The sequence below is a fragment of the Oncorhynchus gorbuscha genome, linkage group LG11, assembly GCF_021184085.1.
Source record: "Oncorhynchus gorbuscha isolate QuinsamMale2020 ecotype Even-year linkage group LG11, OgorEven_v1.0, whole genome shotgun sequence".
Lineage (NCBI taxonomy): Eukaryota > Metazoa > Chordata > Actinopteri > Salmoniformes > Salmonidae > Oncorhynchus > Oncorhynchus gorbuscha.
This window is the reverse complement of record NC_060183.1, coordinates 72,351,043-72,375,494: the sequence shown is the minus strand read 5'-3', so window position 1 is coordinate 72,375,494 and position 24,452 is coordinate 72,351,043. Positions and strand designations below refer to the sequence as shown.

The following is a 24,452-nucleotide window of genomic DNA, read 5'->3' as shown; positions in this document are numbered from 1 at the left end:
GGGTACAGACAACAGCACAAAGGACAAGGAGTTAGAGACAACAATACATCACACAAATAAGCATCAACCAGTGGGTCTTGCGACGGGTATACAGAGATGACCAGTTTACAAAGGAGTATAGAGTGTAGTGATGTGTCCTATAAGGAGCATTGGTGGTAAATCTGATGGCCGATTGGTAAAGAACATCTAGCCGCTCAAGAGCACCCTTACCTGCCATCTATAAATTATGTCTCCGTAATCTAGCATGGGTAGGATGGTCATCTGAATCAGGGATAGTTTGGCAGCTGGGGTGAAAGAGAAGCGATTACAATAGAGGAAACCAAGTCTATATTTAACTTTAGCCTGCAGCTTTGATATGTGCTGAGAGAAAGGCTGTCTATCCATATTCCCAAGTACTTGTATGAGGTGACTACCTCAAGCTCTAAACCCTCAGAGGTAGTAATAACACCTGTGGGAAGAGGGGCGTTCTTCTTACCAAACCACATGACCTTTGTTTTGGAGGTGTTCAGAACAAGGTTAAGGGTAAAGAAAGCTTGTTGGACATCAAGAAATCTTTGATGTAGAGAATTTAACACAAAATCTGGGGAGGGGCCAGCTGAGTATAAGACTGTATCATCTGCATACAAATGGATGAGAGCTTTCTACTGCCTGAGATATGTTGTTGATGTAATTGAGAAGAGCGTGGGGCCTAAGATTGAGCCTTGGGGTACTCCCTTGGTGACAGGCAGTGGCTGAGACAGCAGATTTTCTGACTTTATACACTGCACTCTTTGAGAGAGGTAGTTAGCAAACCAGGCCAAAGACCCCTCAGAGACACCAATACTCCTTAGCCGGCCACAAGAATGGAGTGGTCTACCGCATCAAAAACTTTAGCCAAGTCAATAAAAATAGCAGCACAATATTGCTTAGAATCAAGAGCAATGGTGACATCAATAACCGTATCAGACGAGGATTTTCCTTCTTTGCCTATAACCCCAAGCAAACCTCCAGATTCCAAGAAAGGCATGTTTGAACTGGGCCAAGATGCCGCTGCCAATGATGTTATCGCCACTCTTTCTAGGCTCATCAATGCAAAGTCCGATGCCACAGAGAAAATGGAACGCAATGAAAATCGAGGGCTTAAAAAAAACTGTTGACTTTGCATGCATGTAAATTAAGGATGCTAAGAAGAAGGTCGCCCACATCGAAGAGCGTTTAGAAAAGGAGAGGGAATGATGGACTTGTGCCAAAGAAGAATCACGGAACTCGAAAGATACACCAGACGGTGGAATCTGAGACTGTATAGAGTTCCCGGTGCAGATGTAGTAAATAAAATAAAATCTAATTGATTTATATAGCCCTTCTTACATCAGCTGATATATCAAAGTGCTGTACAGAAACCCAGCCTAAAACCCCAAACAGCAAGCAATGCAGATGTAGAAGCACGGTGGCTAGGAAAAATTCTCTAGAAAGGCCAAAACCTAGGAAGAAACCTAGAGAGGAATCAGGCTATGAGGGGTGGCCAGTCTTCTTCTGGCTGTGCCAGGTGGAAATTATAATAGAACATGGCCAAGATGTTCAAATGTTCATAAATGACCAGCATGGTCAAATAATAGTAATCACAGTGAACAGGTCAGGGTTCCATAGCCGCAGGCAGAACAGTTGAAACTGGAGCAGCAGCACGGTCAGGTGGACTGGGGACAACAAGGAGTCATCATACCAGGTAGTCCTGAGGCATGGTCCTAGGACTCAGGTCCTCAGAGAGAGAGAGAGAAATAATTAGAGAGAGCATACTTAAATTCACACAGAACACCGGATAAGACAGGAGAAATACTCCAGATATAACAGACTGACCCTAGCCCCCCGACACATAAACTACTGCATCATAAATACTGGAGGCTGAGACAGGAGGTGTCAGGAGACACTTTTTCCCCATCTGATGATACCCCGGGACAGGGCCAAACAGGCAGGATATAACCCCACCCACTTTGCCAAAGCACAGCCCCCACACCACTAGAGGGATATCTTCAACCACCAACTTACCATCCTGAGACAAGGCCGAGTATAGCCCACAAAGATCTCCGCCACAGCACAAACCAAGGGGGGCGCCAACCCAGACAAGAAGACCACGTCAGTGACTCAACCCACTCAAGTGACGCACCCCTCCTAGTACTATTATAACTTCATATGAATGGGAACAGTTCCATTAAATTAAAGCATGGCACTTCTTCTAGATTTGAAAAGAGGAATTAGGCAAGGTTGCCCATATTTTGCCTTACCTCTTCCTGCTTGCAACCCAACTTCTTACAAGTTCTGTTAAATCCAGCGATATAAAAGGGATCTCTATTGCTAACAGAGATATTATCATAAGTCAACTTGCAGATGACACCACCCTCTTTTTGAAAGATGCTGACCAGTTTACTAGGGCAATCGATGTGATAAATATATTTTCCAAAGCATCTGGTCTTTGCCTAAACCTTAATAAGTGTGAATTGTTTGCTGTTAAAGACTGTGTGATACCCTCTATATGCAATATTCCAGTCAAGGGAAAAGTAACATACTTGGAATTACCATATTTAAGGATCAACAGGAAAGATGCTCATTTATACCAATTATTTTTTTAACAAAAAGAAGTTGAACCATTGATTGCAGAGGGATTTATCCTTGAAAGGTTGAGTATTTCTTTCTAAAGCTGAAGGAATTTCCAGACTTACTTATACAGTCTAGTCCCTACATGTTGACAACAAAATAGGTAAAGCAGTTGACCAGGTGTTTTTCAACTTCATCTGGAAAAATCGTACACATTATGTTAGGAAATCTGTCGTTATGAACTCATACAAATATAGTGGTCTTTTTTTTTTTGATTTTCCTACTTTGAATAATACTTTTAAGATAAATTGGGCTAAACATTTCAAACCTTTTGTGACTAGAGGGCAGTATTTTCATTTTGGGAAAAAATAACGTTCCCGTAGTAAAACGGGATATTTTGTCAGGACAAGATGCTAGAATATGCATATAATTGACAGCTTAGGATAGAAAACACTCTAATGTTTCCAAAACTATAAAAATATTGTCTGTGAGTATAACAGAACTGATATTGCATGTGAAAGCCTGAGAAAAATCCAATCCGGAAGTGCCTCATGTTTTGAAAGCGCTGCGTTCCAATGCGTCCTTATTGAGCAGTGAATGGGCTATCAACCAGATTACTTTTTCTCCGTATTCCCCAAGGTGTCTACAGCATTGTGACATAGTTTTACGCATTTATGTTGAAGAATACCCGTAAGCGGCTACATTGCGCAACTGATCACCTGAAGGCTCCCAGAGTGATTCTCGCGTAAAATACAGAGGTAGCCATTATTCCAATCGGTCCTACTGAAAAACCAATTGTCCCGGTGGATATATTATCGAATAAATATTTGAAAAACACCTTGAGGATTGATTATAAACAACGTTTGCCATGTTTCTGTCAATATTATGGAGCTCATTTGGAATATTTTTAGGCGTTTTCTCAGCCAAACGTGAAGAACAAACGGAGCTATTTCGCCTACAAAAATAATATTTTTGGAAAAAAGGAACATTGTCTATCTTACTGGGAGTCTCGTGAGTGAAAACATCCAAAGCTCATCAAAGGTAAACAATTTAATTTTATTGCTTTTCTGATTTCCGTGATCAAGTTACCGTTTGCTAGCTGGACAAAATGCTATGCTAGGCTATCGATAAACTTACACAAATGCTTGTCTAGCTTTGGCTGTAAAGCATATTTTGAAAATCTGAGATGACAAGGTGATTAACAAAAGGCTAAGCTGTGTCTCAATATATTTCACTTGTGATTTTCATGAATAGGAATATTTTCTAGGAATATTTATGTCCGTTGTGTTATGTTAATTAGTTTCAGTCGATGATTACGCTCCCTCATGCGGGATGGGGAGTCACTAGAGGTTTTAAAGAATCCAACTTCAATTTGAAATCTCATCCCTCATATCTTCCCCCGTTTTGGTGGCCTCAATTTTATGTTACTTTGTAACTAAAACATTGATAAGATTCCTACAAAATGATCTGCTTTTCATAGACAAGTATTCTTAGTGTGGTCGTTAATATATAAACATAATTTCCCCCCACATAGGTATTTAATTTGGAACAATAAGGTTATTTTGCATAGAAACAAGTCTTTATTTTTTAAGAACTGGTTTAATAATCATATCCTGGTGGTGAGTAAACTTTTTAATGCAGAAGGATTGTTACTCAATTGTGAGGAATTTTTTATCTCGTTACAATATCCCTGTTACACCTAGAGAGTTCGGCATAGTATTTGATGCTATTCCATCTGGAACTCTCATGTTGTTTAGAGGTGTAGCCAGACCTCATCTTCTTGACCTACCCTTGCTTAATCCAGTTGACTCACCAATAGGAAAATGTTGGTTTCTCCTTGCCCCCTCAAAACAACAGATCTATAAGTGCTTTATTTCAAAGGGATATTGTATCCATTCCTTATTTCACAACTTACATTGATCACTAATATTTGTTGGAAAAAAGTATGGTTATTACCACACAAATACCTGCTTGTTAACAAGGTCAAATTAGGTCTCTTTCAGAATGATCCATAAGTATTAGCTTGCGAATCATTACTCGAAGAAACTTTAAAAAGACATTAACATTGACTGTACTTTTTGTGTTGAGCATCCAGAAACAGTTTAGCATTTATTTTGGCATTGTCTACATGTAAAACAATTATGGAAAGATATTCAGTTTTATAATTGTTAATATTCTTGATGACTTTTTTTTTTATGGGCGAATGTGCTTGCTCGGTTTCCTTAACCATAATAAGGATTTTTTTTAAACAATTTCACCTCATAAATCTAATTGTGCTTATGTAAAGATTGCATATTCATAAATGTAAATTCACTCATAAAAAACACTCTTCTGTGTTTTCTATAAGGAATTCGAGCAGTACATTAAGACCATCCAACATTCTTCTAAAAAGAAAGCTGTTGAAACCATTTTTTAAAAGTCAACCATAACCTGAGTGGAAACCAGATTGCATACCCGAGAGAATACTATAGACATCAAGAAAGCCAGTCAGTTGATTATTGACAATTTTTCCAACACTTTTGATAAACAGAACAAAATAGAAATAGGCCTGCCCACCTCCTTGCTTTTTCTGCCCACTATGACAAATGTGTTCCATTTGATAACGACAGGCACTGGTCTATCTTGGCTTAGTTATTAAAATCTTTGATGACATGGTCTAAAATTAAAACCCCTCCCCCTGTGGCACCGGGCCATGCAAAACGAACTCGTTCAAAGAGTGACTGGAAAAGCGCGACGTCTGAATGGGGAGGGTGTTGGAATGCGCATGATGGAAAGGTCCAGTAGCCAATCACCATCGTTAAATGTACATTTGTCAGACCCACAAGGAAACCGGTGAATTTAAATACGTAAATGAAAACATAATGACTAGACTCACCATCTCATGACAAAACATCCACATCACAACATAGCCTATTGTATATATTAATGCAATGTTATAATTTTATCAATTTGTTGTTATTTGTACTACAAAAATAAATCGTTTTGTGAGGATTAACGATTGGCATTTGGTTTAGCCAACGGTAGCAGGTAAAACTGGAGGAACCTCAGAATGTAACCAATCATGGCGCTACATTGGTAGGTTGGGCGGAGATCTATGCACAACGAACGTAAGCGTTGTTTGTAGGAAGAAGAAGAAGAAGCCGATTCTGGAAGCCATTACGTTGCGCAGATCAATTGAGTAAATCCTACTATTTTTGCGTACAATACGCACAATTGTATTTTAAAAACAGGAATTTATTCAAATATGGCATCGAATACAAAAAAAAGAAAAATGAATTTTTCAGAGAGGGAGGTCGAAATTATTGTGGAGGAAATAGAGAAACAAAAGCACACACTCGTTAACCACTTCAATGCTGGAGTCACTCACATAGCAAAGAATAACGCGTGGATAGAAATTCTGAAGAAGGTGAACGCTGTAACAACATGCCCAAGAGAGTTGGCTGAAGTCAAGAAGAAGTGGTCGGATATGAAGACCGAGGTGAGGCGAAAAGTGGCCCAGGCTAGGGCGGCAATTGAGGAGACCACTACCGACTGCACTCCGGTTCACGTCATCCTCACTGCTATGCAGCAGCGTATTTGTAACCTTTTGGGAGAGGCGACTATCATCAGTTTACCTACTGGAGACCCAGATGCTGAGATAACTTTACCTGTTACTATGAGTTCAGCCACCACCGTGACACTCACAGAGAGTACGATTTTCACAATATTTTTAACCAGACTGTAATGAAATTTGCATAAAGAGCTAGAGTGAATTACTGTTCGTCACCTCCAATGTTACACACTAATAGTGTGAATATATGTAAATAATGTTATTTATGTCGCAATAGCCATTTATTCAGATTGCCACCCAAAATTAAAGGAAAAACATTGCTTCAATACATTGCTTAATCTTTTCAAAACACACTTTTTCTTTACAATTTCCTCTCCTGACCTTTTCTTTCTCTGATATGTATAGGCCTTCAGACAGCTTCAGCATCATGTGAGGAGACTAAATTAGATGGTAAGTAGTTTATTCCAAGGTTTGAAATGTTTGGCATTATAATTTCTTTTGAACTTTACTTGAGGTGAACAATAGGGTGTGCAGCCCCCCCCCCCCACAGCACTAATGCATTTATATTTCAGTCATTTAACAGATGCTGTTATCTAGAGCAACTTACAGTACTGAGTGCATACATTTTCATAATTTTTTGCCCTGGTCCCCCATGGGAATCAAACCCACACCCCTAGTGTTGGAAGTACCATGCTCTACCAACAGAGCCACATTGGACTCTGTCTGATTCTCAGGCTGAATCATTCAGCTAATCAAGGGTCTTGATGAATAGTTGAATCAGCCTGTATATGTCCAAGACCAGTAGTGAATAATCCTATACTTACAGGCAAAACCATCTTTCTTTCCACCAGTCGAGACCACATACCACACATTGGAAGAAGGCGGTGTGGTGGAGTACTGCACCACCACTGAAGCCACGCCCACCGTGGTGACTGCTGTGGAGTCGCATCCGGTGGAGATGCTGACGTCAGTGTCGACTTCTCCACCACACAGCCAGGCCAAGCCCCAGGAGCTGAAGAGCCGCATCGCCCTCAACTCAGCCCGGCTCCTCCAAGAACAGCGGGTCACCAATGTGCACGTGAGGCAGATTGCCCAGCACCTGGAGGGCCAGAACGAGCTGCTGCAGATGATCCGGAGGTCCCAGGAAGCACAGGCCTACGCCCAGGAGAGGCAGGCCCAGGCCCTGGAGGGAACCCAGGCAGCCCTGCTGGCCCTGGTTCAGATGATGAGGCCTGCTCTCAAGGACCTGAGGAAGTTCCTGCAGAGCGGGACTGACAACTCCAACAACAGCTCTGGGGCTGCTGCAGAGGGTTCAGAACAGAGGCCCAAGACCCCGCCTCCACAGCCAGCAGACGAAGGCTAATAAAGACTCAGTGTGTGTGTGTATGTGTGTGTGTTTGTTTGTTTGTGTGTGTGAGAGAGAGAATGAGAAAGTGTGTGTGTGTGTGAATGAGAGAGGGTGTATGAAATGCATTTGTGAGCTTGCTCATGTTTGTGAGAAAGAGAATTGTAATAAGTTGCCTTAGAACAAGCATTTAGGTTTAGGGTTGTAGTTCTAGAAATACATATCTAGATAGAGATAAGTTGCTGTATTGGTTGTAAAATGAAGTTGACATTTTCTGCTATTGATTGGTGTAATTGACCCTAGCCATACTGACTAAAAAGAGTATACCGGATTGTCATAACCCTTTTTCTTCTTAGTCAGCATGGCTAGATTGATTTTGGAATTAAATACTTTTTTTTCTTTACAGCCAGTGGGCCATAGTTACATCACATTTTTATCTCTGTGCAGAATTTGCTGATTATTTTCAAAATCAATGCAACAAAAATAAACTCTTTCTTTAAATGATACCATAAAATATGAGTTTTTCCTTTAGTCTTTTTTAACCTGTTCTCTATGTTTTATGGTACTCTACAGCATCCAAAGAGCATGTGCAGACCAGCTGGTTGGAGTGTTTCTGGACATATTCAACCTCTCTTTCCCAGACTGTTGTCCTCACTTGCTTCAAAATGTCCATCATTGTTCCTGTACCCCAAAAAGCTAGGTAACTGAACTAAATGACTCACTCCATAGCCCTCACTTCTGTCATCATGAAGTGTTCATATCACCTACACCACAATTTGCATACCGTACCAACAGATCCACGGACGACGCAATCGCCATTGCACACTGCCCTATCCCACCTGGAAAAGAGGAATACCTATGTAAGAATGCTGTTCATCAACTACAGCTCAGCCTTCAAAGCCATAGTGCCCTCCAAGCTCATCACAAAGCTCTGAACCCCCCTGCAACTGTGTCCTAGACTTCCTGACGAGCTGACCCAGATGATGAAGGTAGGCAACAGCACCTCCGGCCACGCTGATCCTCAACACGTGGGCCAAACTGGTGTGTACCCTTCCCGTAGTCAATTTCAATTTAAGGGCTTTATAGGCATGGGAAACATATTAATTTAAAAAAGAAATGTCCTCTCACTGTCAACTGCGTTTATTTTCAGCAAACCTAACCTGTGTAAATATTTGTATGAACATAAGATTCAACAACTGAGACATAAACTGAACAGGTTCCACAGACGTGACTAACAGAAATTGAATAATGTGTCCCTGAACAAAGGGGGTTCAAAATCAAAAGTAACAGTCAGTATCTGGTGTGGCCACCAGCTGCATTAAGTACTGCAGTGCATCTCCTCATGGACTCCATCAGATTTGCCAGGTCTTGCTGTGAGATGTTATCCCACTCTTCCACCAAGTCACCTGCAAGTTCCTGGACATTTCTGGGGGAATGGCCCTAGCCCTCACTCTCTGATACAACAGGTCCCAGACATGCTCAATGGGATTGAGATCCGGACTCTTTGCTGGCCATGGCAGGACACTGACATTTCTGTCTGGCAGGAAATCACACACAGAACGAGCAGTATGGCTGGTGGCATTGTCATGCTGGAGGGTCAAGTCAGGATGAGCCTGCAGGAAGGGTACCACATGAGGGAGGAGGATGTCTTCCCTGTAACGCACAGCATCGAGATTTCCTGCAATGACAACAAGCTCAGTCCGATGATGCTGTGACACACCGCCCCAGACCATGGCGGACCCTCCACCTTCAAATCGATCCCGCTCCAGAGTACAGGCCTCGGTGTAATGCTCATTCCTTCGACGATAAACACAATCCGACCATCACCCCTGGTGAAACAAAACCGCGACTCGTCAGTGAAGAGAACTTTTTGCCAGTCCTGTCTGGTCCAGCGACGGTGGGTTTGTGCCCATAGGTGACGTTGTTGCCGGTGATGTCTGGTGAGGACCTGCCTTACAACAGGCCTACAAGCCCTCAGTCCAGCCTCTCTCAGCCTATTGCGGACAGTCTGAGCACTGATGGAGGGATTGTGCGTTCCTGGTGTAACTCGGGCAGTTGTTGTTGCCATCCTGTACTTGTCCCGTAGGTGTGATGTTCGGATGTACCGATCCTGTGTAGGTGTTGTTACACGTGGTCTGCCACTGCGAGGACGATCAGCTGTCTGTCCTGTCTCCCTATATTGCTGTCTTAGGCATCTCACAGTACGAACATTGTATTTTATTGACCATGCCACATCTGCAGTTCTCATGCCTCCTTGCAGCATGCTTAAGGCACTTTCACGCAGATGAACAGGGACCCTGGGGTTCTTTCTTTTGGTGTTTTTCAGAGTCAGTAGAAAGGCCTCTTTAATGTCCTAAGTTTTCATAACTGTGACCTTAATTGCCTACCGTCTGTAAGCTGTTAGTGTCTTAACGACCGTTCCACAGGTGCATGTTCATTAATTGTTTATGGTTTATTGAACAAGCATGGGAAACAGTGTTTAAACTCTTTACAATGAAGATCTGTGAAGTTATTTGGATTTTTATGAATTATCTTTGAAAGACAGGGTCCTTATAAAGGGACGTTTCTTTTTCTGCTGAGTTTATGTTTACATTGCCAAAGCAAGTGAAATAGATAATAAATAAATCATAAATAAATAAAAGTGAAATAAACAATTCAAAATTAACAGTAAACATTACACAAAAGTTCCTAAAGAATAAAGACATTTCAAATGTCATATGTATATATACAGGGTTGTAATGATGTGCAAATAGTTCAAGTACAAAAGGGAAAATAAATAAACATAAATATAGGTTGTATTTACAATGATGTTTGTTCCTCACTGGTTGCCCTTTTCTTGTGGCAGCAGGTCACAAATCTTGCTGTTGTGAATTCACATGGTGGTATTTCACCCAATAGATATGGGAGTTTACTCAAATTTGATTTGTTTTTTAATTCTTTGTGTGTCTGTAATCTGAGGGAAATGTGTCTCTAATATGGTGATACGTTTGGCAGGAGGATAGGAAGTGCAGCTCAATTTCCACCTCATTTTGTGGGCAGTGTGCACATAGCCTGTCTTCTCTTGAGAGCCAGGTCTGCCTTTGGGGGCCTTTCTCAATAGCAAGGCTATGCTCACTGAGTCTGTCAAAGATTTTCTTAATTTTGGGTCAGTCACAGTGGTCAGGTATTCTGCCACTGTGTACTCTCTGTTTAGGGCCAATTACTGTAGCATTCTAGTTTGCTCTGTTTTTTTGTAAATTCTTTCAAATGTGTTAAGTAATTACCTTTTTGTTTTCTCATGATTTGGTTGGGTTTGATGGAAAATACAGTTTGCTGGCACTGACACGACTGACTGTAAAATGTAGGCTAACACTGACTCAATACAAATTAGGATGCAACGTCAATGTTACAATTACCAGCAGATGGCGCTCTATGTTAAGATTTAACTAATCACAATTTGACATGACAGTGTGAAGGTTATTTATTTTAGACGAGTACTCTACACATTAACGTACTTTGATGTTTTCACATATTGATAATAGGCTAGTAGAAGAACATGATCATTTTCTCCCCAGAAAATGTGGATTTATGAGTATTTAATTAACTGAAAATTATATAACTTTTGGGTGGTTAAAATAAATTGATTGTAATTTCTAAGACGTTTATGTTTGTGAATACTGTCTATCAATTCAGGTTATTTATTATACATAATGCAAAAAGTAATCTACACGATTCTCTGAGCCGAAGGCGGTGCTTATAGCATCTCGATTTATATTTAGAAGATAGGAGGGACTAGAGTCAAGAACAGCCCACAACGGTTCAAAGTAAAGTATGAATGTCAGTGTTGCTGGACTGTGAGATGTCACGTTGTCCTCTCTGAATATGAGGTAAAACTATTACTTTCTTTGACATATTAGAGTGTCTTAGTTGTAATTGTGTCTGTATACTTTCTGTTAATTCACCTCGTTCTCTGGTTGACATGCGCTTGTGTTTGCGTGGAGGGTTGGTAAGAAATACTTGGTACGATTCATGTAATGCACAAGAATCGAATAGATCATGGGTGGAACTACCCTTTCCTTTTTGTATCTACTTTACTGACGCCGACTACCTAAAAATCACGAGTTGCGAATTAACGTGTGGTTTGGGGAATGATGTAGATACTTTATGTCTAAGTCCCATAACCAACACAGGGTGTAAAGAGAAGCCAAGAGAACATCTCAACAAAGCATGTGTTCGGGTGTAGGATATGCCTTCAAACTATTTTCTCTGACGTTGCCCTGATTGAATATAAGTATAATAATCGGCTATGAATATCACTACAATAATCTGGTTGTTATATTTCATGAAAGGCTTTTAACCTATATGTGAGAAAAATGAGGGATAACCAATAAGATGTGCTTGCACTCTTCAGTATATGATCGTAAAGCACCTGTTGTTATTTTTTTTCCTGCTACAGGTCCGAGTCAACACTGGGTCATCAGAGATGCTGAGCCAAAAAATCAAGAACTTGCAAGCTCCTGATTTAAAAACGAAATTAATACTTTGTTTAATTTCCTATCCTTTTTGTTTGTCAATCCCAAACATTTAATTTAGGACTATTTCTGCTGAATAAACCTGCCAACATATTCAAGTTCACCTGTTTCAACCGTCTCAATGGCATTTTTAATGAAAAAGAAGAGGTTCAAGTTTCAAATCTATTTTACATTGGACGAGCTCACGGCCGTACCGTTTGTCAATGGGGTACTTTTTTGCAAGATCCGATTGTTGGACGGTGGGGACTTTGCCGTCTCATCATCCAGGTAAAAACGATTCTCATGTATTTTTCCACTGTGCATTTTGTGCATGGGGTAGGTTATTGCTAGCCTGTGTACCAGTCTGTTTAGCAATCATTCCACTCCTTGCCACTCCTTATGTCTTGCAGAAACAGACTGGCACCCAGTCTAGGCTATTGCCTGAATGTCCTGAAAGCTTGATTTGATCAATATAGGTACAAGAGGAATTAGCCTGAATAGACATACATAATATATGACAGTTTGATCACACCTTTCAGGATTATTAGGTAGCTTTTATAAGCAAGATCAGTTTTCTAAACATCATACACTCTTAGAAAAAAAGGTTACAAAAGGGTTCTTAAGCTGTCTGTGGAAAGGGTTCTACCTGGAAAGGGTTCTACCATAGAACCGAAAAGGGTTCTACCTGGAACCAAAAGGGTTTTACCTGGATCCAAAACTAGTTCTTTAAAGGGTTCTCCTATGAGTACAGCCAAAGAACCATTTTAGGTTCTAGATATCAATTTTTTTTCTAAGTGTGTATATTATCTAAGAGAATAATAGGATCTCCCGATCTGTGAATTGGCTGCTTGGATCCCCGCCAAAAATGTAGTCAGGGCTTGTGCCTTATTTGTTTCTTTGTTTCAGATTTGTCACGCTTTGCCTGTTTCTGATCCTTTACTGTGTACAGATGCCAAATAAGAATTATAGCAGTTTGATCAATGGAATGATATGGGGATATGTCCATTTTATCCCATGTCATATTGTGACAGATGAATTGTTTCTATACCACACATAGTAATAATTCAGTAATACCACAGTTTCTACAACAACCTTTTCAGGGTACTTTTTAAACTTGCCATTTGACACCAATGGTTTCCAAGACATTATGAATAAGTGCCGGCAGATAGGTAAATGCCACAGATGGTTATATCAGTGTATTGCTTTTGAAAGGCTTGCTGTGATTGTGTGTATTTTCCTATCGTTTGCCTCTCACACTCAGCATTCAAGTTGGCACACAGTGGTGGCAGTGACCTTTTCCAAACAACTCTTGCCCTACTCATTTGTTTTGAGTTAAATGTCAAATGTAGACCGACAAGATGCTGGTGGACAGTTAGCCTTCCTAGGCTTGGTTCATTTAAATTAATTGCATTCCTACACTCTTCTTACACCATGTATGTGTCTCCGTGTTTTATTGTGTGATACATTGAAATGCAGTGATTTATATCACAGGTGTGGGGGATATGTTGAAATCCATAGATACCTCTGGAACTCCAGAGCCTAACATTCCTTCTCATCTAGATAACAGCTGTAAACCCCCGTAGCGGGTCTGATATATGTCACCCAGACAGGGTGGGCTACATATTAATGGATTTCTACTCCGTGTATATAGCCATGTTATTTTCTACTCCCTGTATATAGCCATGTTATTTTCTACTTCCTGTATATAGCCATGTTATTTTCTACTTCCTGTATATAGCCATGTTATTTTCTACTTCCTGTATATAGCCATGTTATTTTCTACTTCCTGTATATAGCCATGTTATTTTCTACTTCCTGTATATAGCCATGTTATTTTCTAATTCCTGTATATAGCCATGTTATTTTCTAATTCCTGTATATAGCCATGTTATTTTCTAATTCCTGTATATAGCCATGTTATTTTCTAATTCCTGTGTATAGCCATGTTATTTTCTAATTCCTGTATATAGCCATGTTGTTTTCTAATTCCTGTATATAGCCATGTTGTTTTCTAATTCCTGTATATAGCCATGTTATTTTCTAATTCCTGTGTATAGCCATGTTACTTTCTACTTCCTGTATATAGCCATGTTATTTTCTACTTCCTGTATATAGCCATGTTATTTTCTAATTCCTGTATATAGCCATGTTATTTTCTAATTCCTGTATATAGCCATGTTATTTTCTAATTCCTGTATATAGCCATGTTATTTTCTAATTCCTGTATATAGCCATGTTATTTTCTAATTCCTGTATATAGCCATGTTATTTTCTAATTCCTGTATATAGCCATGTTATTTTCTAATTCCTGTATATAGCCATGTTATTTTCTAATTCCTGTATATAGCCATGTTATTTTCTAATTCCTGTATATAGCCATGTTATTTTCTAATTCCTGTATATAGCCATGTTATTTTCTAATTCCTGTATATAGCCATGTTATTTTCTAATTCCTGTATATAGCCATGTTATTTTCTAATTCCTGTATATATATGTAACGGCGTTCGTCTGTTGAAGAAAGAGAGTCGGACCGAAATACAGCGTGTAGGTTACTCATGACTTTAATGAAAGAATCGCGGTACATGAAATAACTTAAAGACGAAAACAACAAACGGAACGTGAAACTAATTACAGCCTATCTGGTGAATACTACACAAAGACAGGAACAAACACCCACGAAATACAAAGCGAAACTCAGGCTGCCTAAATACGGTTCCCAATCAGAGACAACGAGAATCACCTGACTGATTGAGAATCGCCTCAGGCAGCCAAGCCTATACAACACCCCTAATCAGCCGCGATCCCAAATACTACAAACACCAATACGAAAAACAACATATAAACCCACGTCACACCCTGGTCTGCCCAAACATATAACAAAAACACAAAATACAATGACCAAGGCGTGACAATATAGCCATGTTATTTCTAATTCCTGTATATAGCCATGTTATTTTCTCATTCCCGTATATAGCCATGTTATTTTCTAATTCCCGTATATAGCCATGTTATTTTCTAATTCCCGTATATAGCCATGTTATTTTCTAATTCCTGTATATAGCCATGTTATTTTCTAATTCCTGTATATAGCCATGTTATGCATTGTGTATTTAGTCCTTGTGTCTCAATTTCTATTTTTGTTTAAATTATTTTTATCTTTAACTCTGCATTGTTGGAAAAGGACCTGTAAGCATTTCACTGTTAGCCTACACCTGTTGTCTACTAAGCATGTGAGAAATAAAATGTGATTTGATTTATAGTAGTGGCCTGTTAAGTAGTGGTGACACAACAACAGGGATAAGCAGTCTGTTGATCATCCCCTGCATTTACCCTAATGTAACCCCAGTGACTATAGCCCTACACTAGCCCAAGTCCATTTACCCTAATGTAACCCCAGTGACTATAGCCCTACACTAGCCCAAGTCCATTTACCCTAATGTAACCCCTGTGACTATAGACCTACACTAGCCCAAGTCCATTTACCCTAATGTAACCCCAGTGACTATAGCCCTCCATAGCCCAAGTCCATTTACCCTAATGTAACCCCAGTGACTATAGTCCTAATGTAACCCCAGTACCCTACACTAGCCCAAGTCCATTTACCCTAATGTAAGTGACTATAGCCCTACACTAGCCCAAGTCCATTTACCCTAATGTAACCCCAGTGACTATAGGCCTACACTAGCCCAAGTCCATTTACCCTAATGTAACCCCTGTGACTATAGCCCTACACTAGCCCAAGTCCATTTACCCTAATGTAACCCCAGTGACTATAGCCCTACACTAGCCCAAGTCCATTTACCCTAATGTAACCCCAGTGACTATAGCCCTACACAGCCCAAGTCCATTTAGCCCAAGTCCATTTAGCCCAACCTAATGTAACCCCAGTGACTTACCCTAATGTAACCCCAGTGACTATAGCCCTAACACTAGCCCAAGTCCATTTAGTCCATTTACCCTAATGTAACCCCAGTGACTATAGCCCTACACTAGCCCAAGTCCATTTACCCTAATGTAACCCCAGTGACTATAGCCCTACACTAGCCCAAGTCCATTTACCCTAATGTAACCCCAGTGACTATAGCCCTACACTAGCCCAAGTCCATTTACCCTAATGCAACCTCAGTGACTATAGCCCTACACTAGCCCAAGTTCATTTACCCTAACCCCTCACCATAACCCCTCACCATAACCCCTCACCATAGCCCCTCACCATAGCCCCTCACCACAGCCCCTCACCATAAACCCTCACCATAACCCCTCACCATAACCCCTCACCATAGCCCCTCACCATAGCCCCTCACCATAGCCCCTCACTAGCTACAGCCCTATAGTCCTAGTCCTCTGCTGTGGTTGTTTTGTTTCATTCCCCCTCTCATCCCATGTTGCTTGACTGTATGATCTCATCCACCACTATCTCCCCTAACATGACGTAGCTCAGTTGGTAGAGCATGGCGCTTGTAACGCCAGGGTAGTGGGTTCGATCCCCGGGACCACCCATACGTAGAATGTATGCACACATGACTGTAAGTCGCTTTGGATAAAAGCGTCTGCTAAATGGCATATATTATTATTATTAAGACACCAGGGTCTAGTTAGCCTCTGCAGAGAGAGAAAGAGAGCGAGATCTGTCAGGGCATTATGCAGTTCTGTCTCCCCAGTGCCCCCCCCCCCCCCCATTTCCCCGGGTGGGCCTTTGCCTTGCTTAATGGAGAACTCTGTCATCAAAGCACTTCATGTAATATTGTCCGGGGTGTAGGGTTGAAACAGTGGATTAGATACATGGTTAGATACTACAGAACTGGCCAATGTTATTGCCAGCCCTTAGGGACTGTGTTTAAAGGGTTGTTGTTGCATCGCTGATTCTCGGGCCTATATGGATGTATGAAAGGGCCTGAATTGAAAAAGAGACGTTGATGTGTGTCTCGACTCTGGAGGAGACTGAGTTGGCAACTTGGTAGCAACGAGGAGATGTTGCTGTAATGTTGTCAAGGCAACGCTGAATCGAAGGACTCAGACCTAACGTTGCTTCTCTTTGATTGTCAGCTCTGCAAACCAACCAATCTCATTTGTAGTCTGGGTGCAAACTGTAAATGTGTCAAAGGCAAAGCACCTAACTGCCATATAAAATAGATACAAAGTCATAAGTCAAAGTCATTGTAGTAGTATTAGAGAGGTCTTGGTGTCATCATTTACATCCTTGACCCTATAAACTCTTCAAAGCACAACAAAGGATGTGTCACTGGTAAAGAAGGTCAGTTGAACTCTACTCTAAGTAGAAGACAGATGTCTCACCTTATGCCACTGCTAGCGACCCGGTGTGTGGCGCCTATATATAACACTTTAAGCTCTCTGACACACACACAGGTGTCAATGGCTGTCCTGTTGTAGCCGGTTGTGGTGACTGGTTTTGCATAGATAATGAGGTTGAAAGCTGGGGGTTTTGCGTAGATGGTGAGGTTAAAGGCTGGGGTTTTGCATAGAAGATGAGGTTGAAGATTGGGGTTTTGCATAGAAGATGAGGTTGAAGGCTGGGGTTTTGCATAGAGGATGAGGTTGAAGACTGGGATTTTGCATAGATAATGAGGTTGAAGGCTGGGGTTTTACATAGATGATGAGGTTGAAGGCTGGGGTTTTACATAGAGGATGAGGTTGAAGGCTGGGGTTTTGCATAGAGGATGAGGTTGAAGGCTGGGGTTTTACATACGGGGCCTAATGCAGATAACAGTTACAGTACATAAATGGTCTTGGCTGGTATTTTCTTGTCTGGTCTGGTATTTTCTTGTCTGTTCTGGTATTGTCTGGTCTGATATTGTCTGGTTTGGTATTGTCTGGTCTGGTTTTGTCCTGGTCTGGTATTGTCTGGTATTGTCTGGTCTGGTATTGTCTGGTCTGGTTTTGTCCTGGTCTGGTTTTGTCCTGGTCTGGTATTGTCTGGTCTGGTATTGTCTGGTCTGGTATTGTCTGGTCTGGCATTGTCTGGTCTGGTTTTGTCTGGTCTGGTTTTGTCAGGTCTGGTTTTGTCTGGTCTGGTTTTGTCAGGTCTGGTTTTGTCAGGTCTGGTATTGTCTGGTCTGGTTTTGTCTGGTCTGGTTTTGTCAGGTCTGGTATTGTCTGGTATTGTCTGGTATTGTCTGGTCTGGTATTGTCTGGTCTGGTTTTGTCTGGTCTGGATTTGTCAGGTCTGGTATTGTCTGGTCTGGTATTGTCTGGTCTGGTTTTGTCTCAGGTCTGGTATTGTCTGGTCTGGTATTGTCTGGTCTGGTTTTGTCTGGTCTGGTATTGTCTGGTCTGGTACTGTCTGGTCTGGTTTTGTCTGGTCTGGTTTGTCTGGTCTGGTACTGTCTGGTCTGGTTTTGTCTGGTCTGGTATTGTCTGGTCTGGTTTTGTCTGGTCTGGTATTGTCTGGTCTGGTTTTGTCTGGTCTGGTATTGTCTGGTCTGGTATTGTCTGGTCTGGTTTTGTCCTGGCCTGGTAATGTCTGGTCTGGTTTTGTCCTGGTCTGGTATTGTCTGGTCTGGTTTTGTCCTGGTCTGGTATTGTCTGGTCTGGTTTTGTCTGGTTTGGTTTTGTCAGGTCTGGTATTGTCTGGTATTGTTTGGTCTGGTATTGTCCGGTCTGGTATTGTCTGGTCTGGTATTGTCTGGTATTGTCTGGTATTGTCTGGTCTGGTATTGTCTGGTCTGGTTTTGTCTGGTCTGGATTTGTCAGGTCTGGTATTGTCTGGTATTGTTTGGTCTGGTATTGTCCGGTCTGGTATTGTCTGGTCTGGTATTGACTGGTATTGTCTGGCCTGGTTTTGTCCTGGTCTGGTATTGTCTGTTATTGTCTGGCCTGGTATTGACTGGTATTGTCTGGCCTGGTATTGACTGGTATTGTCTGGTCTGGTGTTGTCTGGTCTGGTATTGTCTGGTCTGGTTTTGTCCTGGTCTGGTATTGTCTGTTATTGTCTGGCCTGGTATTGACTGGTATTGTCTGGCCTGGTATTGACTGGTATTGTCTGGTCTGGTGTTGTCTGATCTGGTACTGTCCGGTCTGGTATTGTCTGGTCTCGTATTGTCTGGTACTGTCCGGTCTGGTATTGTTTGGTCTGGTATTGTCTGGTATTGTTTGGTCTGGTATTGTCTGGTCTGGTATTGTCTGGTCTGGTATTGTTTGGTATTGTCTGGTCTGGTATTGTTTGGTATTGTCTGGTCTGGTGTTGTCTGATCTGGTACTGTCCGGTCTGGTATTGTCTGGTCTCGTATTGTCTGGTACTGTCCGGTCTGGTATTGTTTGGTCTGGTATTGTATGGCCTGTTATTGTCTGTTCTGGTATTGTCTGGTCTGGTCTGGTATTGTCTGTTCTGGTCTGGTAGTGTCTGGTCTGGTTTTGTCTGGTCTGGTACTGTCTGGTCTGGTATTGTCTGGTCTGGTATTGTCTGGTATTGTCTGGTCTGATATTGTCTGGTCTGGTATGGTATTGTCTGGTCTGGTATTGTCTGGTCTGGTATTGTCTGGTCTGGTATTGTCTGGTCTGGTTTTGTCCTGGTCTGGTATTGTCTGTTATTGTCTGGCCTGGTATTGACTGGTATTGTCTGGCCTGGTATTGACTGGTATTGTCTGGTCTGGTATTGTCTGGTCTCGTATTGTCTGGTACTGTCCGGTTTAGCCTAGCATACCTTAGTAGAGTGGGTTTTAGCCTAGCCGTTAGCTTAGTGGAATGGGGTTTAGCCTAGCATACCTTAGTAGAGTGGGTTTTAGCCTAGCCGTTAGCTTAGTGGAATGGGGTTTAGCCTAGCATACCTTAGTAGAGTGGGTTTTAGCCTAGCCGTTAGCTTAGTGGAATGGGGTTTAGCCTAGCATACCTTAGTAGAGTGGGTTTTAGCCTAGCCGTTAACTTAGTGGAGTGTGTTTGTTTTATCCATGTGAATTCAATTAGTTTTTGACAGCATCCCTTTTTGATTTAAACACAACTTTCCATACATGTTTGGCCATGTTGCTCAGAAAGTGCCTTCTTGGACCTGAATGCCAAAACGATCATGAGATAAAGGTACTCGAAGTTGACTCCTTTTGTATATACTATATCATTAACGTTTCAATTGACAGTTTAGTTGTATTTACTTTTCACAAGACGCAATCAAATCAAAATCAGATTCAATAGAAAACGTTACATTCTTCAGTAAGAAGGTAATCAATATTTTTAATTACCCGACTGTGACCAGAACATGAGGTCCTTTTATAAAACATAAAGTGTATTTACCTAGTAGAGACCCGAGGAACTTCGAGTTAACAAACCTTGTGGATGGGTTTGGAATCTCTTGTAGTAGAGCTTTTGTAATGAAGGGATCTATGGGACTTCATTTAGCAGACACTCTAATCCAGAGAAAATTACAGGAGCAATTAGGGTTGTGTCTTGCTTAACACATCGACAGATTTTTCAGCTAGTTGGCAAGGGGATTTGAACGAGCACCACGCTCTTAACTGCTTCCTGCCACCATGAGACATCCATTGCTTCATCACTGGAAAAGATACGGTTGACTTTTTATATCATTTAAAAGCTTCCAAACATTGTTGTCAATTTATTGTCTTTAAAAAAAATCCTTTTAACGTAAATGATTAAATAATTACTTATTTCCCTCATTAAAATGCAAATCAATTTATAACATTCTTGACATGTGTTTTTCTGGATGTTGTTCTTATTCTGTCTCTCACTGTTCAAGTAAACCATTACAATTATTCTTTGTCAGTGGGCAAACATACAAAATCAGGTAGCCTAGTGGTCAGAGGGTTGGACTAGTAACCAGCAGGTAGCCTAGTGGTCAGAGAGTTGGACTAGTAACCAGCAGGTAGCCTAGTGGTCAGATGGTTGGACTAGTAACCGGCAGGTAGCCTAGTGGTCAGAGGGTTGGACTAGTAACCGGCAGGTAGCCTAGTGGTTAGAGTGTTGGACTAGTAACCAGCAGGTAGCCTAGTGGTCAGAGGGTTGGGCCAGTAACCAGCAGGTAGCCTAGTGGTCAGAGGGTTGGACTAGTAACCGGCAGGTAGCCTAGTGGTTAGAGTGTTGGACTAGTAACCGGCAGGTCGCTGGTTTGAAAGCTGACCCGACAATGTGAAAACTCTGTCCATGTGCCCTTGAGAAAGGCACTCAACCCTAATATGCTACATGATGGCTACTGAACCCTAATATGACCCACCATGGTTACTGAATCCTAATACGATCCACCATGGTTACTGAACCCTAATATGATCCACCATGGCTACTGAACCCTAATATGATCCACCATGGTTACTGAACCCTAATATGATCCACCATGGCTACTGAACCCTAATATGATCCACCATGGTTACTGAACCCTAATATGATCCACCATGGTTACTGAACCCTAATACGATCCACCATGGTTACTGAACCCTAATATGATCCACCATGGCTACTGAACCCTAATATGATCCACCATGGCTACTGAACCCTAATATGATCCACCATGGTTACTGAACCCTAATATGATCCACCATGGTTACTGAACCCTAATATGATCCACCATGGTTACTGAACCCTAATATGATCCACCATGGTTACTGAACCCTAATATGATCCACCATGGTTACTGAACCCTAATACGATCCACCATGGTTACTGAACCCTAATTTGATCCACCATGGTTACTGAACCCTAATATGATCCACCATGGTTACTGAACCCTAATACGATCCACCATGGTTACTGAACCCTAATTTGATCCACCATGGTTACTGAACCCTAATACAATTTGATTCACCATGGTTACTGAACCCTAATATTATTTTATATTAATTTAGATTAAAATTATGTAGTTTAGTTTCAATTGGATTGACCTAATAATTGTTTAACTATGTCTCTATCCATCAGAGAGAGAGAGACCCCAACGGTCTCTCTCTATGATCCTGACCTAGATAAAGAGAGGAGACACACCAGAGTGGATGTTGCTTCTTTCTCTCCTTTCATAGTTTATCCTCCTCTCCTACCCAGTCCCCAGACCTCCTCCACTGCAGACAGAGGGGGGGATGAAATCCAGTGGGGGAGGGGCCTGGTAGTACTTTCAAATCCCTTGTTAGAGAGAGATTGGAGAGGATAGAGAGACCAGATGGGAGAGGGGAGGGTAGAGAGACCAGACGGGAGAGGCTGGAGAGGGTAGAGAGACCAGACGGGAGAGGGGAGGATAGAGAGCCCAGACGGGAGAGGCTAGAGAGACCAGACGGGAGAGGGGAGGATAGAGAGACCAGACGGGAGAGGATAGAGAGACCAGATGGTAGAGGGGAGGGTAGAGAGACCAGACGGGAGAGGCTGGAGAGGATAGAGAGACCAGACGGGAGAGGCTGGGGAGGGTAGAGAGACCAGACGGGAGAGGCTAGAGAGACCAGACGGGAGAGGCTGGAGAGGGTAGAGAGACCAGACGGGAGAGGCTGGAGAGGGTAGAGAGACCAGACGGGAGAGGCTGGGGAGGATAGAGAGACCAGACGGGAGAGGCTGGAGAGGGTAGAGAGACCAGACGGGAGAGGCTGGAGAGGGTAGAGAGACCAGACGGGAGAGGCTGGAGAGGGTAGAGAGACCAGACGGGAGAGGCTGGAGAGGGTAGAGGGACCAGACGGGAGAGGCTGGAGAGGGTAGAGAGACCAGACGGGAGAGGCTGGAGAGGATAGAGAGACCAGACGGGAGAGGGGAGGCTAGAGAGACCAGACGGGAGAGGCTAGAGAGACCAGACGGGAGAGGGGAGGATAGAGAGACCAGACGGGAGAGGCTGGAGAGGGTAGAGAGACCAGACGGGAGAGGCTGTAGAGGATAGAGAGACCAGACGGGAGAGGCTAGAGAGACCAGACGGGAGAGGGGAGGATAGAGAGACCAGACGGGAGAGGCTGGAGAGGGTAGAGAGACCAGACGGGAGAGGCTGGAGAGGATAGAAAGAACCAGATGGGAGAGGCTGGAGAGGATAGAGAGAGACCAGATGGGAGAGGATAGAGAGACCAGACGGGAGAGGCTGTAGAGGATAGAGGACAGCCAGGAGATGAGAGACCATCATATAACACGATATTTATAACAAACTAGTTCAACTTCTATACCATTTAGACACTTTTATATTCTTTTAGATTAAAATGATGTAGTTTAGAGAAGTTTAGAGAAGCGCATATATTTGTTTTTTTTTGCATTTTTAGCTCCTACTTAAGATCAGAAAGTGTCTTCTGCAGAACCAGAAAGTCAATTCAAATTTAGAAAATGCTTGGCCAATAGCAAGCGTGTAAATGAATTTGACAGTTTTTCACAATATCATCGATGTTATTGATCTAGATAGTAAACAATAGCTCGTACCAATGACTAGCGGGCCACCTTTCTGAAGCTCTAGAACCTCCCATACTGCCGTGATGGCTCGGGATCTTTCATGGAGATAATGATTTAACCCTAAGCAAACGTCAGAGCCCAGTCCAATCGAAAGATCGCTTCTTTTAGTTCCCTGATCAGTGTCGAACGCTTTCGATAGGTCAGTAAACACGGCAGCACAACTTTTTCTATTATCCAAGGCGTTCGCAATATCATTCACAACAATGGTTGCTTAGCAACTGGATACCAACGTGTTCTGTGGAGAGAGAAAAAAAAAAGGTGATAGTTCCAATATTTGGATAATTGTTGTGATTGGAGGATAGATTGGAGGGGTTATCGAATCAGGATCTTCGCCTCAAGCTCATTTAATGATAGAATGTTGATGTTTGAAGATGGCAGAAAGGTCAGTCTCTTTGGCAGTGACCAAGAGTAAACTTCTAACTTGGATGTCATAAGGTGAATGCACCAATTTGTAAGTCGCTCTGGATAAGAGCGTCTGCTAAATGACTTAAATGTAAAGGTCTGGTATTGTCTGGTACTGTCCGGTCTGGTATTGTCTGGTATGGTCTGGTATTGTTTGGTCTGGTATTGTTTGGTCTGGTATTGTCTGTTCTGGTATTGTCTGGTCTGGTATTGTCTGGTCTGGTATTGTCTGGTCTGGTATTGTCTGGTCTGGTATTGCCTGGTCTGGTATTGTCTGGTATTGTCTGGTATTGTTTGGTATTGTCTGGTCTGGTTTTGTCTGTTCTGGTATTGTCTGGTCTGGTATTGTCTGTTCTGGTATTGTCTAGTCTGATATTGTCTGGTATTGTCTGGTCTGGTATTGTCTGGTCTGGTATTGTATGGTCTGGTATTGTCTGGTCTGGTCTGGTATTGTCTGTTCTGGTCTGGTATTGTCTGGTCTGGTATATTGTCTACATACTCATCTCATATGTATATACTGTACTCGATACCATCTACTGTATGCTGCTCTGTACCATCACTCATTCATATATCCTTATGTACATGTTCCTTATCCCCTTACACTGTGTATAAGACAGTAGTTTTGGAATTGTTAGTTAGATTACTTGTTGGTTATCACTGCATTGTCGGAACTAGAAGCACAAGCATTTCGCTACACTCGCATTAACATCTGCTAACCATGTGTATGTGACAAATAAAATTT

The 24,452-nt window shown here is 42.0% G+C and overlaps 2 protein-coding genes across 3 annotated transcripts in view; both read left to right on the top strand.

Moving 5' to 3' along the window:
- The first annotated feature begins 5,697 nt into the window (after positions 1-5,697).
- Positions 5,698-7,165, top strand: LOC123989395 (nuclear apoptosis-inducing factor 1-like). Its single transcript, XM_046290379.1, has 3 exons — positions 5,698-6,257; positions 6,524-6,568; positions 6,945-7,165. The coding sequence occupies exons 1-3, from the start codon at positions 5,813-5,815 to the stop codon at positions 7,028-7,030; spliced, it is 576 nt and encodes a 191-aa protein (XP_046146335.1). The 5' UTR covers positions 5,698-5,812; the 3' UTR covers positions 7,031-7,165.
- Positions 7,166-7,481: 316 nt separating this feature from the next.
- fam102ab (family with sequence similarity 102 member Ab) overlaps positions 7,482-24,452 on the top strand; it is an 82,943-nt gene continuing 65,972 nt past the window's right edge. Inside the window, exons 1-3 of one of the 2 annotated variants that reach the window (XM_046290377.1) lie at positions 7,482-8,163; positions 8,259-8,452; positions 11,899-12,241. In XM_046290377.1, coding sequence (XP_046146333.1) covers positions 12,096-12,241 — 146 coding nt within the window. In that variant the 5' untranslated portion in view covers positions 7,482-8,163; positions 8,259-8,452; positions 11,899-12,095. Of the gene's footprint in view, positions 8,164-8,258; positions 8,453-11,233; positions 11,330-11,898; positions 12,242-24,452 lie in introns of those variants that run through there. The other variant, XM_046290376.1, reaches the window with a different exon arrangement.